Consider the following 14,549-nt stretch of genomic DNA (forward strand, 5'->3'; position numbering starts at 1 on the left):
CAGGGGCCTGCGGGCTTCCGACATCCAGGCGGCCCGCGGCCCGGAGCCTCCGGAGACGAGTTGCAGCCGCTCCCGCAGCATCCGCAGGCGGCCAGCGCCGCAGGTGGTGAGTCCAGGCCGTGCATGGCCAGTGGTAGGCCGCAACGGGAACGGAGACACGACACAGAAACAAGTTCGTGTCTCCGTTCGGGAGAGAGAATTTTTTACAGTTCCCGTTCCCTCCCACCCCCTCACCCCCACAAAACATACAAACACTACACCATATTAAAACTACAACTCATACAAAAACAACAAAAAACACAAAAGACAGACGGACTGCAGGCAAGCCGCAGCTGCGACAGCAGCGCTGGCTCCGTGAGTAATTTAACTATGCACACTGCCTAAATTCCAGATTAAATCTGGCTATGCGCAAGGTTTATGAAATTTAAGCATTGAGTTAACCTTAGTCACTGGAGCGGCACGGTGGCGCAGGGGTAGAGTTGCTGCCTCAGCGCCATAGACCCGGGTTCGATCCTGACAACAGTTGCTGGCTGTATGGAGATTGTACCTTCCTCCCGTGACAGTGTGGGTTTTCTCCAGGTACTCTGGTTTCCTCTCACATTGATTGAATGAATGAATGAATGAATGAATGAATGAATGAATGAATGAATGAATAAGTTTATTGGCCATGTATGTACACATACAAGGAATGTGCCTTGGTGCTCCGCTCGCAAGTAACAACACGAACATACAGTAAATAATTAAGAATAAAGCATAAAACATTAAAACATTAAGAATACAACATTACAGTTTAAACCTGTGAGTGAAATAAACCAGAGCAAAAAGAGACTACAGACTTTTTGGGGGGTTTTTTGTTTTTTTTTCAGAGATACAGCGCTTAAACAGGCCCTTCGGCCCACCGAGTCCGCGCCGCCCAGCGATCCCCGCACACTAACACTATCCTACACACACTAGGGACAATTTTTTTAAACATTTACCCAGTCAATTAACCTACATACCTGTACGTCTTTGGAGTGTGGGAGGAAGCCGTAGATCTCGGAGAAAACCCACGCAGGTCACGGGGAGAACGTACAAACTCCGTACAGACGGCGCCCGTAGTCAGGATCAAACCTGCGTCTCTGGCGCTGCAGTCGCTGTAAGGCAGCAACTCTACCGCTGCGCCACCGTGCCGCTTTGAGTTATTGAGTAGTACTCACGGAAAAAAACTGTTTTTATGTCTGGTTGTGCCAGCTCTGACACCCCAGCTCTGACAGTCTGTTCCAAAGACATGCAGGTTTGCAGGTTAATTGGCTTCTGTAAATTGTCCCTGGTGTGCAGGATAGAACTAGTGTATGGGTGATTGTGGTCGGCGCGGACTCGGCGGGCTGAAGGGCCTGTTCACACATTGCATTTCTAAACTAAACTAATCATTTAAGGCACCGTTGGTGCATTTGGACTCACTGAAATAAGGAACAAAGTACTGGCAGTGATTCTCATTAAAGAGTGCATGTCTTGCATGACCATAGTGGATCTTGCTCACTTGCATTGCATGTCGATGGACGGGAAGGCTGCTGTGAATGAAGCAGACCCGTCAGGGGCTCCCACCAAGCACAATGGGATCCCAGCAAGGTGGGGGAGGGCAATGAGAACTATTGGGGACCTGGCAGGGCAGGGGGTGGGAGCCACCAAGAACGAAGGGAGGGGTGGGGGGAGACCTGGCAGGGGTGGGGGAAGGGGTGGGCCTGCTGCCATGTGCAGCCAGTAGTTAGGAAGAAGGGTCTCAACCCGAAACGTCGCCTGTTCCTTTTCTCCAGAGACGCTGCCTGACCCACTGAGTTACTCCAGCTTTTTGTGTCTATCTTCGGTAGATAGGACTGCTCAGCAAAATTTTCTAACTTCATCGGCGCCAAGACATTTGTGTGCTGCCAAGGCGAGGTCTGCTGTCGGATTTCACAGCAAAACGAAGCATTTTTACTGTCCCCAGGTACATGTGACAATAATCATCGAATTAGAGATCTCATCTATGGCTTTGTCAAAGCCAAACAAGCAAGTCCAGGCAAGATTTCCAGCGTGCATTATGAGGATTCACACTGAATATTGACAATGTGTGAATAATGGCTACTTCAGTAAGCAATCAGAGAGCACCAGATGTCCTTGGAAATTTATCGCTTAAACTCCACAACACCTCTACAGCAGCACGTCGCTGATATAGGGGAGAAGCTACATTTTTCTTCTGAGAACTCTACCCCTTTGGAAGACCACTTTGCTTAATTAAACTGCCATTATGTTAACTTTCTTCAGTCTTTCCACCGCACTTCATATGGTTTGAGAACCCATGTTAGCTATTGTCTAAAAATAAGCTGCATGTGCAGATTATGTTACTTTTTGGAAGATTAAATAAATTATCTCTTTTCCAGCTGATGCTAACTAGTACTTTTGAAGGATGTAATATTGAGCACAGTGGTAGATGGGATATAAAGATAAGAGAGCTGTCATTTACTTTAGAACACAGGGCAGCACAATAGCCCAGTGGTAGAGATGCTGCCTTACAGCTCCAGAGACCCGGGTTCAATCCTGACATCGGGTGGTCGTCTGTATGGAGTCTGCACGTTCTCCCCGTGACCTGTGTGGGTTTTCTCCGGAATAGACAATAGGGGCAGGAGGAGGCCATTCGGCCCTTCGAGCCAGCACCGCCATTCAATGTGATCATGGCTGATCATTCTCAATCAGTACCCCGTTCCTGCCTTCTCCCCATACCCCCTGACTCCGCTGTCCTTAAGAGCTCTATCTAGCTCTCTCTTGAATGCATTCAGAGAATTGGCCTCCACTGCCTTCTGAGGCAGAGAATTCCACAGATTCACAACTCTCTGACTGAATAAGTTTTTCCTCATCTCAGTTCTAAATGGCCTACCCCTTATTCTTAAACTGTGGCCCCTTGTTCTGGACTCCCCCAACATTGGGAACATGTTTCCTGCCTCTAACGTGTCCAACCCCTTAATAATCTTATACGTTTCGATAAGATCTCCTCTCATCCTTCTAAATTCCAGTGTATACAAGCCTAGTCGCTCCAGTCTTTCAACATATGATAGTCCCGCCATTCCGGGAATTAACCTAGTAAACCTACGCTGCACGCCCTCAATAGCAAGAATATCCTTCCTCAAATTTGGAGACCAAAACTGCACACAGTACTCCAGGTGCGGTCTCACTAGGGCCCTGTACAACTGCAGAACTGGAAACTCCGGTTTCCTTCCACACTCTAAAGATGTACAGGTTTGTAGGTTATTTAGCTCGTATAACTGTAAATTGTCCCCAGTGTGTGTAGGATGGTGTTAGTATGCAGGGATCGCTGGTCAGTTCAGACACGGTGGGCCGAAGAGCCTGTTTCTGCACTGTAGCTCTAAAGTCTAAAGACTGAAGTTTAATCATTATACGATCAGTCATTGTTTTGTTTTCACAAATAAGAATGACAGAGGATGGGGATGAGGGGTTGACATTTGGGGATTGTATTTAAATTCCATTTGTTCTTCTTAAAAACCTTCAACCATGGAAAAAATATTTATCTAAGTCGTGATGCTGATTGGGAAGGTTCATTGGTTTAAACATGTACAGTCATTCACAGCTGGAGGTTTGTGCAGGCAGACTCAACAACAGCTTTCGTTTGTGTAGGAAGGAATTGGAGATGCTGATTTAAACCGTAGACACAAAATAGACAATAGACAATAGGTGCAGGAGTAGGCCATTCGGCCCTTCGAGCCAGCACCACCATTCAATGTGATCATGGCTGATCATTCTCAATCAGTACCCCGTTCCTGCCTTCTCCACATACCCCCTGACTCCGCTATCCTCAATGGTCCTAGCTAGCTCTCTCTTGAATGCATTCAGAGAACTGCCCTCCACTGCCTTCTGAGGCAGAGAATTCCACAGATTTACAACTCTCTGATTGAAAAAGTTTATTCTCATCTCCGTTCTAAATGGCCTACCCCTTATTCTTAAACTGTGGCCTTATTCTTAAAATGGTAGAATAACTCAGCGGGACAGGCAGCATCACTGGAGAGAAGGAATGGGTAACGTTTCGGGTCGAGATCCTTCTTCCTGGGTGACGTTTCTGGTCAAGAAGAAGGGTCTCGACCCGAAGCGTCACCCATTCCTTCTCTCCAGAGATGCTGCCTGTCCCGCGGAGTTACTCCAGCCTTTTGTGTCGAACAGCTTTCATTTGCTTGGTACCTTTAAAAAAGGCCAGTTGTCACTTTGTGTAAAGTTTGGAGCAAATGAGTACTGAAAACACTTGTCGAATGAGGTGTCTTTTTTTTATCAGAATGCACGAATTGACCATCCAAATTGGGGTGGCATGGTTGCTGTCATAGGGCGCCAGGGACCCTGGGTTCAATCCCGACTATGGGTGCTGTCTGCATGGAGTTTGGATGCTCTCCCCTTGACCTGCATGGGTTTTCTCCAGGAGAAATACACCAAATACACTGGAATTTAGAAGGATGATAGGGGATCTTATTGAAACATATAAGATTATTAAGGGATTGGACAGGCTAGCGGCAGCAAACATGTTCCCAATGTTGGGGGAGTCCAGAACCGGGGGCCACAGTTTAAGAATAAGGGGTAGGCCATTTAGAATGGAGATAAGGAAAAACTTTTTCACTCAGAGAGTTGTAAATCTCTGCCTCAGAAGGCAGTGGAGGCCGATTCTCTGGATGCTTTCAAGAGAGAGTTAGATAGAGCTCTTAATGATAGTGGAGTCACGGGGTAATGGGAGAGGGCAGGAACGGGGTACTGATTGAGAATGATCAGCCATGATCACATTGAATGGTGGTGCTGGCTTGAAGGGCCAAATGGCCTCCTCCTGCACCTATTGTTTATTGATCTCCAGTTTCCTTCTGCACTCCAAAGACTTACAGGCTTGATGGTTAATTGGCTTCGGTAAAATTGTAAATTGTCCCGAGTGTGTGCAGGATAGTGTTAGTGTGCGGGGATCACTGGTCGGCGCGGACTCAGTGGGCCGAAGGGCCTGCTTCCGCACTGTATCTCTAACATTAAAAACTCAAAGAAAGATTTTCAAGGTGAATAACCCTAAATTAGCCATGCAACCTGGAAAACTAGGCTCTCTTTCCCAGTTCTGAAGAAGGGTGCTTAACCTGAAAAGTTAACTCTGTTTCTGTTTCCACAGATGCTGCCTGACCTACAGAGAGTTTGGAGCATTTTCTGCTTAAATCCAAGGAGCAGATTTGTTTTTATTGAAGTCTGCCACAATCCTATTCGCTTCAACCTTAAGGCATATACTAAGTGTATTTGAATTGCTTAGAGCACAATGGAATAAATTTATTGCCCTTTCATGCAGGAAATTTGGAGACATGTTTCTGATTTTAAAGTTAATTAGCTTTTTGCCACACAACGCAGGGTGAGCATGCCTTGAATGAATGTATACTTTATTCTCACATGTGACACGTCACAGTGAAATTATTTGCTTGCATACCCAAGAGGTATAGAAATAGTCACCACATAAAGGGCGCTTACAAAGTTACAAAGTATCTGCGCCAGGTCCTCCTTTTGTTCTCCCCCCCCCCTCATGTCGGTCCCCCCACGCCGGGTTCTCCATTGTTCTCCCCCCCCCCCCCTCATGTCGGTCCCCCCACGCCGGGTCCTCCATTGTTCTCCCCCCCCCCCTCATGTCGGTCCCCCCACGCCGGGTCCTCCATTGTTCTCTCCCCCCCCCTCATGTCGGTCCCCCCATGCCGGGTCCTCCATTGTTCTCCCCCCCCCTCATGTCGGTCCCCCCACGCCGGGTCCTCCATTGTTCTCCCCCCCCCCCCCATGTCGGTCCCCCCATGCCAGGTCCTCCATTGTTCCTTCCCCTTTATTGTCAACGTACCACAAAATGAATTCACCTCACTACCGACATGCAACCTTGTCGCTTGAACAATTAATATCAAAGAAAGGACACCTCAACGTACAGGATGCACAAAGGTGGAGAAAAACTGGAGTTGAAACAGAGGGAGGAAAGGAGGTGACTTATATTCAATTCCACTGTGAGTACTTCAGCCCTGATTATCTCATTAAACAAGGTGTTAATACTTCTCTTCAATCTGCAATCTGTATAATTTCATTTGAAATACTGTCTCTCCCAGCAGCTTTACTGTTTCTCATTTCGCTTATTACATTATCCACTATTTTTTTATCTCCCTAAAGATCTCACTCTTTAACTACTTGTGCTTAGCCTGTTATTGCCTGGTTCCCTCATTAGCACTTCCAAGATAATATAATACAGTGTGAACATTTCTTGATACATTGAGTAATGCACTGATTAGACTGTGGAGTGAGAAAACTGCTGTTGGCTTGGATCTCCCATTAAACCTGAACACAGGTGTAGAACTCTCACAAAGAGAACAAATAAAAGTGCCTGAAACACGTTCTCTTGGTAATAGGTGTGTGAAAAGCTGGCCACCCCTATCAGACCTGAATTCTTGTTTCATGCCAGGAGTTTCAAAGGCATAAAACCACTGAACTCAGTGTTATTTTTCTGCTGGCGTGAATTGGTATGCAAACCACCGTTCGGTACATCGTGACATTAAATATATATTCTAATTGTTAAGTGTATTGTGCATTTTCACACCGCGAGAATTAATATCAATTCTTTAATTTAAACCTGCTTGCAGCAAGCATCACCGTGGCTCAGAGATGACGCTCTTGCCACGTGGTCAAAGGAATGAGGGCTGGAATGTGACATTCGGGGGTCTCAAATCAATCTGAATACAGAGAGAGTGCTGCATTATTGAAGGTTCTCGGGGTGAGGCTGGGATCAATGGTGCATGCATTGTGGCAGTTCTGAGCACCCTCAGAGTTCCAAAATGGTGTCCCGCGTCAGGCATGCATGATTGTGCACGTCTGCCTGAAGGGGGGACCACATTACAACTTACCGAATAGCGAAAGGCCTGGATAGAGTGGAAGTGGAGAGGATGTTTCCACTAATGGGGAGAGTCTAGGACCAGAGGCCACAGCCTCAGAATAAAAGGACGGAGACGAGGAGGATTTCTTTTAGTCAGGGGGTGGTGAATCTGTGGAATTCATTGCCACAGAAGGCTGTGGAGGCCAAGTCAATGGATATTGTTTAAGGCAGAGATAGATAGATTCTTGATTAGCACAGGTGTCAGGGGTTATGGGGAGAAGGCAGGAGAATGGGGTTAGGAGGGAGAGATAGATCAGCCATGATTGAACGGCGGGGTAGACTTGAAGGGCCAAATTGCCTAATTCTGCTCCTATCACTTATGGACATGAACATGGTGTGGAGTCAGTCAGGTGTGGAGTGCAGAACAAGACTCCAGTGGTGTGTTCTGCAGCTGAAGCTAATGCCTTACTCAACCTTCCAGTGAGATCGACACTGGGAAGGACTAGATCACCCTCCCAACCTTCAATACTAGTTAAGAAGCCATCCACTGCTCACAAAGTAGCTGCTCGCTGCAGATTATGGTAACGTAATAGTTAAATTCCAGACATATTTCTGGATTGTTGCCCTGGAGATGTGAGTTCAAATCCCAAATTGGCAACAGTGGGTTTGAACTTAAAGTAATTAATTAAAAATATGAAATTTAAAGAAAAAGCTTGAATCGTCAAGGGTAGCCCGTTCCAGATTGCCATATATCCGCCCCATCTGATTCACTAATGATCTTTAGGGGTGGATCAAATCTGCTGCCAATCTACGACTCCAGACCTACTAAACATTGCTGACTCTTAATATCCTTATCAGTTCAGGGGCAGTCCAGGATTAATAATTAATGCTGCAGTTGCCAATGGTATCTGTGTCTTCAGAAAATAATATTATGGTTATTATTACGATATTTCTAGCATTTCACACTTTCTGCAGTTGTTTCATGTTAAAAAGACCACAATGTGCTTTTTCATTGATTTCATTGAATATAATTCCCCTTCCGATTTAGTTTAGTTTAGTTTAATTTAGTTTAGTTTATTATTGTCATGTGTACCGAGGTACAGTGAAAAGCTTTTTTTGTTGCGTGCTATCCAGCCAGTGAAAAGATTATACAAGCTGTCTACAGTGCGCAGATACAGGATAAAGGGAATAGTGCAAGATAAACTCCAGTAAAGTCCGATTAAGGATAGTCTGAAGGTCTCCAATAAGGTAGATGTTTGTAGGAATTCCCAGCTGACAACCATTCAAGATGAAGGTATATTGGAGATAGTGTGGAAAATTTGAATTAGAACATAGAAGATCTATGTTCCATATGGGTTTTCTCCAGGTGCTCTGGTTTCCTCCCACATTCCAAAGACATGAAGTTGGTAGGTTAATTGGCTTCTGTAAAACATTGTCCCTAGTGTGTCAGATAGAAGTAATGCAGGATGATCGCAAGTCAGTGTGGACTCAGTGGGCTGAAGGGCCCGTTTTCATGATCTATCTCTAAACTAAACTAAGCTACATCTACATAAAGAATAGAAGTTACATTTCCTAGGAAATTGAATATATGCAAAATTTAACTTTTAGCACTGAAATTCATTACTTAGTTCTTTACCTTCACTTTTCATCCCTTAGTTCTGAGTTAAGTTCCAGGCTTGGTTGAGCAGTTCCTGTTGTGGACTTTATAATAGAAGTTTTTTATCACATGGTAGGGTGAAACAGTAAACTGGATTTCTTACTCATGTGGCGAAATAAATAATCTAAGATAAAATTATCAATTGAAATCCACTTTATAGAGGCAGATGTAAGGTTCACCACTTAGAAGCACAGCTTTTTTCAGAGGTTATGGGATTTAAACAAGTGAATCCAGCCACATCTGTCAGAGTTTAAGCATGTTTTCCCAAGAGCAGAGGTTCCAGGAAGAATGGGTAGCAACTTGATGTCTTAAAGGGCTTACACTTTCTTCCCAGAGGAAGGCAATACAAGCAATTCACTCATCATCGCTCATGAGGAAGAAACTGTACACGTTTGGCTGTGTTAACCACGAGGATGCGGACACTAATAAAGACTGGCTCTGTTCAACTCTGTTCAATTGTTGGCTGTTTAAGAAAGTTAATACTAAGTCAACTTCAACAACTGATATCAACTCAGTCACTTTTCTCAAGTATGCTTAAAATCAAGCTAGTGCTAAATTATTGTGCCTTATGCTGGAGTAACTCAGCGGGATAGGCAGCATCTCTAGAGAGAAGGCATGGGTGACGTTTCGGGTCAAGCCTCCTTTATTGAGTTATCTGGGGTAGTTGTTGAATGATCATGTCTGGGACTTAATCCCGATGATTGTAGAGCAAGAAACGCTCAATGAAAATGCAGTGTAAAGTTAAGACCGAACATGCAAACACAACTCAACACTACCAAACCAAACCAAACCAAACTTCAGCCCAGGTCTTGCCATATTTTCTATCCAATACTGAAAATGCTATTACCCTGAGAGTTGCTGCCTCACTGCATCAATAACATGGGTTCAATCCTCAGCATTGTGCCAGGAGTTATAGGGAGAAAGCAGGAGAATGGGGTTAGGAGGGAGAGATCGATCAGCCATGATTGAATGGCGGAACAGACTTGATGGTCCGAATGGCCTAATTCTACCCCTTATGAACTCTAAACGTGCAGTGTGAACCCATTCTACACAGTACTGTCGGGAGGGCAAAACACTCTAGCATTAAACTAAACTAAACTAAACTAAACTAAGCTAAACTTTCTAAAATATGTGAAGCTCTGAACTAGTCTGGCCGGCTCAACAAGAACCAAATACTTATAATTCCATTCCATACCTGACCAGATCTGAAGCCGCATGTAGAGGGAGATGCTCTTTGACTTGGACAAGGCAGCTTGGTTCTAAACCAAGTGTCTTGCTCAGGTAGATGCAACTGAACCCAGGGTGCTTATCAAATGAATGCAAGAGGCTCTTCCCACACTCAGGTAAGTGTGGAGGTAGAAAAAGTAACAGAATGCAGAAGTGAGGGATGGATTGAGAGTTCGGAGCTGAACTCGATCCAGCAGTTCAATCAGGCTACACCTGTTCGCAATTCTACCTCACAGTGCAATGGATCTGTGCTAAAATATGAATAAATGTGGGGTTATCTACTTCCATCCCAATCACAGACGTGCAGATTGCTATCTGAAGGATGATAGATTGTTGCAATGAGGCCTGCATGTTCTTATACATCAGATGGTGAAAGTAAGCATGCGGATGCGGCAAGCAATTAAGAAGTTGAATTATACGCTGGCCTTCATAGTGAGAGGGTTCGGGCGCAGGAGCAAGGATGCAATTCTCCAAGGCCTTGGTGAGACTACATCTTGAGTAAGGTGTGCAGTTTTGGTCTCCTTATCTGAGGAAAGGAGGGAGATCAATGGAGGTTGACCAAACTGACTCCTGAGAAGGCAGGACTAATACATGAAGAGAGATTAAGTCAATTAGGTTTAAATTCACTTGAGTTTAGAAGTTTGAGAGGGGAGTCACATAGAAAAGTACAAAATTCCAACTGGACTGGACAGGTTGGATGTAGGAAGGATGTGCTTGAAGGTTGTGGAGTCCAGGAGGCAAAATTCTTCTCCCACATAAAAAGTTAAAAGGATCCCGTCCTGAAATACCAACTATTAATTTTCTCTACAGATGCTGCCTGACCCGCTGAGTTACTTCAGCACTTTATGTCGGTTTTTTTCTAACTGGTATCTGCAGTTTCTTGTATCCAAAGTAAAATAATGGTGTATACATGTACGGAAAGATTACCACAGAGTAATGGGGTGGTAAGTGGCTGTATTATCACTGGAGACAGATGACTCCAGAACCAGGGGCAATTATCTGTCATCAGAGATACTCAGATCGCGGGACTGTTTAAAAAGGATCATAGGCTTGGCAAACAAAGTGATCATGGAGTTCAGCATTCACTGAAAAAGACAGCATAACCATACTTTTGCCACAAAATTCAAAAGCAGCAGTTTAAATAGAGTCATAGAGTCAAAGCCTCATACAGTGATACAGTGTGGAAACAGGCCCTTCGGCCCAACATGCCCACACTGACCAACATGTCCCAGCTACACTAGTCCCACCTGCCAGCATTTGGTCCATGTCCCTCCAAACCTGCCCTATCCATGGACCTGTCTAACTGCTTCTGAAATGTTGGGATAGTCCCTGCCTCAACTACCTCCTCTGGCAGCTTGTTCCATATATCCACCACCCTATGTGTGAAAATGTTAACTCTCAGATTCCTATTAATTCTTTTCCCCTTCACCTCTTGTCCTTGATTCGTCTACTCTGGGAAAGTGACTGTGCATCTACCCGATCTATTCCTCTCACGATCTTCTCCACCTCTACAAGATCACCCCTCATCCTCCTGTGCTTCAAGGAATAGAAGCGTCTGCTCAACCTCTGCCTTTAGCTCATACCCTCTAGTCCTGGCAACATCCTCGTAAATCTTCTCTGTACTCTTTCCAGCTTGACAAAATCTTTCCTATAACACGGTGCCCAGAACTGAACACAATACTCTAAATGTGGCCCGGTCATAATCTGGTCATACAAATGGGGAGGTGGTTCCTGTTGACCTCTTCCTCTATACAGTTCATGATCCCTGATGGAGCAAGATGTGGAGCAAATTGTCAGAAGTTACCTGCAACTGTGTCAGCAGATTGTGGATAGGCTGCACACTGAGTTTCTTGCAGCTTAGTTTATAGGATGTGATGATCTCTTCCACTGTAACGCAAGCATCTGAAGCAAAAACAAACAAAAAAAGAGATTATTATTCTCATGCAGCACGGTAGCATAGTGGTAGAGTTGCTGCCATACAGCGCCAGACACCCGGGTTCGATCCTGACTACGGGTGCTTGTCTGTACAGAGTTTGTATGTTCTCCCCGCGACCCGCATGGGCTTTCTCTGACATCTTCGGTTTCCTCCCACATTCCAAAGACGTGCAGGTTTGTAGGTTAATTGGCGTGGTATAAATGTAAATTGTCCCTCATGTGTGTAGGATAGACAATAGGTGCAGGAGGAGGCCATTCAGCCCTTCGAGCCAGCACCGCCATTCAATGTGATCATGGCTGATCATTCTCAATGTACCCCGTTCCTGCCTTCTCCCCATACCCCCTGACTCCGCTATCCTTAAGAGCTCTATCTAGCTCTCTCTTGAATGCATTCAGAGAATTGGCCTCCACTGCCTTCCGAGGTAGAGAATTCCACAGATTCATAACTCTCTGACTGAAAACGTTTTTCCTCATCTCAGTTCTAAATGGCCTACCCCTTATTCTTAAATTGTGGCCCCTTGTTCTGGATAGTGTTAATCTGCGGGGATCGGCGGTCGACGCGGACCCGGTGGGCCGAAGGGCCTGTTTCTGCGCTGTATCTCTCAGCTAAAACTGAACTAAACAACTCAGTGGCTCTTTGGTCAGCAACTGGTTCTCCAGGATGCTGCCTGTATTAGAGGGGGATTGACTATAAGAAAAAGTTGGACAAACTTGGATACATTTAACGTGCTGGAATAACTCAGCGGGTCAGGCAGCATCTCTGGACAAAGTGGATAGGTGACCTTTTGGTTCGGGACCCTTCTTCAGACAAGCTTGGATTGTTTTCTCTGGAGCATCAGAGACCGAGGGGTGACTTGGTAGAAGTTTATCAAATAACAAGAAGTACAGGTAGAGTGGGCAGCCCAAATCTTTTTTCCCAGGTTGGAAAGGTTATAAGGGGATAGCTTCAATGTGAGAGAGGGACAGTTCAAAAGAATTATGGGGGGGGGGGAGGAGGTTTCTTACACAGAAGGTGGTGGGTGTCTGGAACATGCTGCCAGGGGTGTTGCTGGAAGTAGATACAATAGTGGAGATGAAGAGGATTTTGTATAGGCACATCGATATGTACAGAATCACGTACAGGCAAAAGGGATGAATTTAAATTGGCATTGTGATCAGCACAGACATCGTGGGCGTCAGTGTCCGTATGTTCAAACCAGAGGTTTGAAAAATGAACAAAAAAGTCTACAGGCCAGACAGCATCTGCTTTGAGAGAAAGAGTTATTGTTTAATCAAAACTAGAAAATCTGAGAGGGTAAACAGGATTTAAGATTTTTTTTAAAAGATGAGTTGAAATGAAAATGGGTCTTTTCTTCACTTGTTCCACAACTAGCACCTGCCAAGCATCATCACAATCCACACTGTAAATGGCTCGATTGTAATCATGTATTGTTTTTTGTGCAGACTAGGATAGCACACGACAAAAGCTTTTCGGTACACGTGACAATAAATTAAACTAAAGTAAACCTGCCTTTCACTGTTTCACAGATATTTGGTTTGTTTTCTATCCTCTCCACTTTGCATCTTAAAACTACAATAGACAATAGACAATAGACAATAGGTGCAGGAGTAGGCCATTCAGCCCTTCGAGCCAGCACCGCCATTCAATGCGATCATGGCTGATCACTCTCAATCAGTACCCCGTTCCTGCCTTCTCCCCATACCCCCTCACTCCGCTATCCTTAAGAGCTCTATCCAGCTCTCTCTTGAAAGCATCCAACGAACTGGCCTCCACTGCCTTCTGAGGCAGAGAATTCCACACCTTCACCACCCTCTGACTGAAAAAGTTCTTCCTCATCTCCGTTCTAAATGGCCTACCCCTTATTCTCAAACTGTGGCCCCTTGTTCTGGACTCCCCCAACATTGGGAACATGTTATCTGCCTCTAATGTGTCCAATCCCCTAATTATCTTATATGTTTCAATAAGATCCCCCCTCATCCTAAATTCCAGTGTATACAAGCCCAATCGCTCCAGCCTTTCAACATACGACAGTCCCGCCATTCCGGGAATTAACCTAGTGAACCTACGCTGCACGCCCTCCATAGCAAGAATATCCTTCCTCAAATTTGGAGACCAAAACTGCACACAGTACTCCAGGTGCGGTCTCACCAGGGCCCGGTACAACTGTAGAAGGACCTCTTTGCTCCTATACTCAACTCCTCTTGTTACGAAGGCCAACATTCCATTGGCTTTCTTCACTGCCTGCTGAACCTGCATGCTTCCTTTCATTGACTGATGCACTAGGACACCCAGATCTCGTTGAACTCCCCCTCCTCCTAACTTGACACCATTCAGATAATAATCTGCCTTTATCTACTATTTATCTCTAACCTTTACCAGTTACCAGTTCCAATATAAGGCTATCGATGGGGTAAAATATGAACTTTCTTTCTCTCTCCACCGACACTGCTAGGTAACTGAGTACTTTCCAGCAACTAATTGTGTTTTGCTTGGGTAGGTTTTAAATTGATCAAATGTGATAATGTCACTCATACATAATTAATTCCATCTTCTAGTATTTGACCCAAAACATCTAAGGCTTAGATTAAAGTACTGATTTACACACTTCCTAAATGGTCGAATGCACCTTTGCTTAAGAAGGAGGTCGGACGGGCGGGCAGAGTGAGTGCTGGAGGTCGGTGGAGGACAGGCCGCCAAGAACAAGGAGGGTCCCAGTGTGGGGGAGCTGACAACAACGAAGGACAATTGGGGACCACATTAAACTCTGTAGCTTTGACGGCACCCTGTACTCTTTGCTCATCTTGTCTATGGTATGCAAAACAAAGAATTTCACATGTTATAATAAAATATCAATCAAT

The 14,549-nt window shown here is 45.0% G+C and overlaps 1 protein-coding gene across 1 annotated transcript in view; it reads right to left on the bottom strand.

Moving 5' to 3' along the window:
* LOC144597687 (protein phosphatase 1 regulatory subunit 37) overlaps positions 1-14,549 on the bottom strand; it is a 193,833-nt gene that overhangs the window by 170,653 nt on the left and 8,631 nt on the right. The window contains exon 2 of the mRNA XM_078407218.1: positions 11,560-11,657. Coding sequence (XP_078263344.1) covers positions 11,560-11,657 — 98 coding nt within the window. The remainder of the gene's footprint in view (positions 1-11,559; positions 11,658-14,549) is intronic.

Source organism: Rhinoraja longicauda, chromosome 10 (genome assembly GCF_053455715.1).
Source record: "Rhinoraja longicauda isolate Sanriku21f chromosome 10, sRhiLon1.1, whole genome shotgun sequence".
Lineage (NCBI taxonomy): Eukaryota > Metazoa > Chordata > Chondrichthyes > Rajiformes > Arhynchobatidae > Rhinoraja > Rhinoraja longicauda.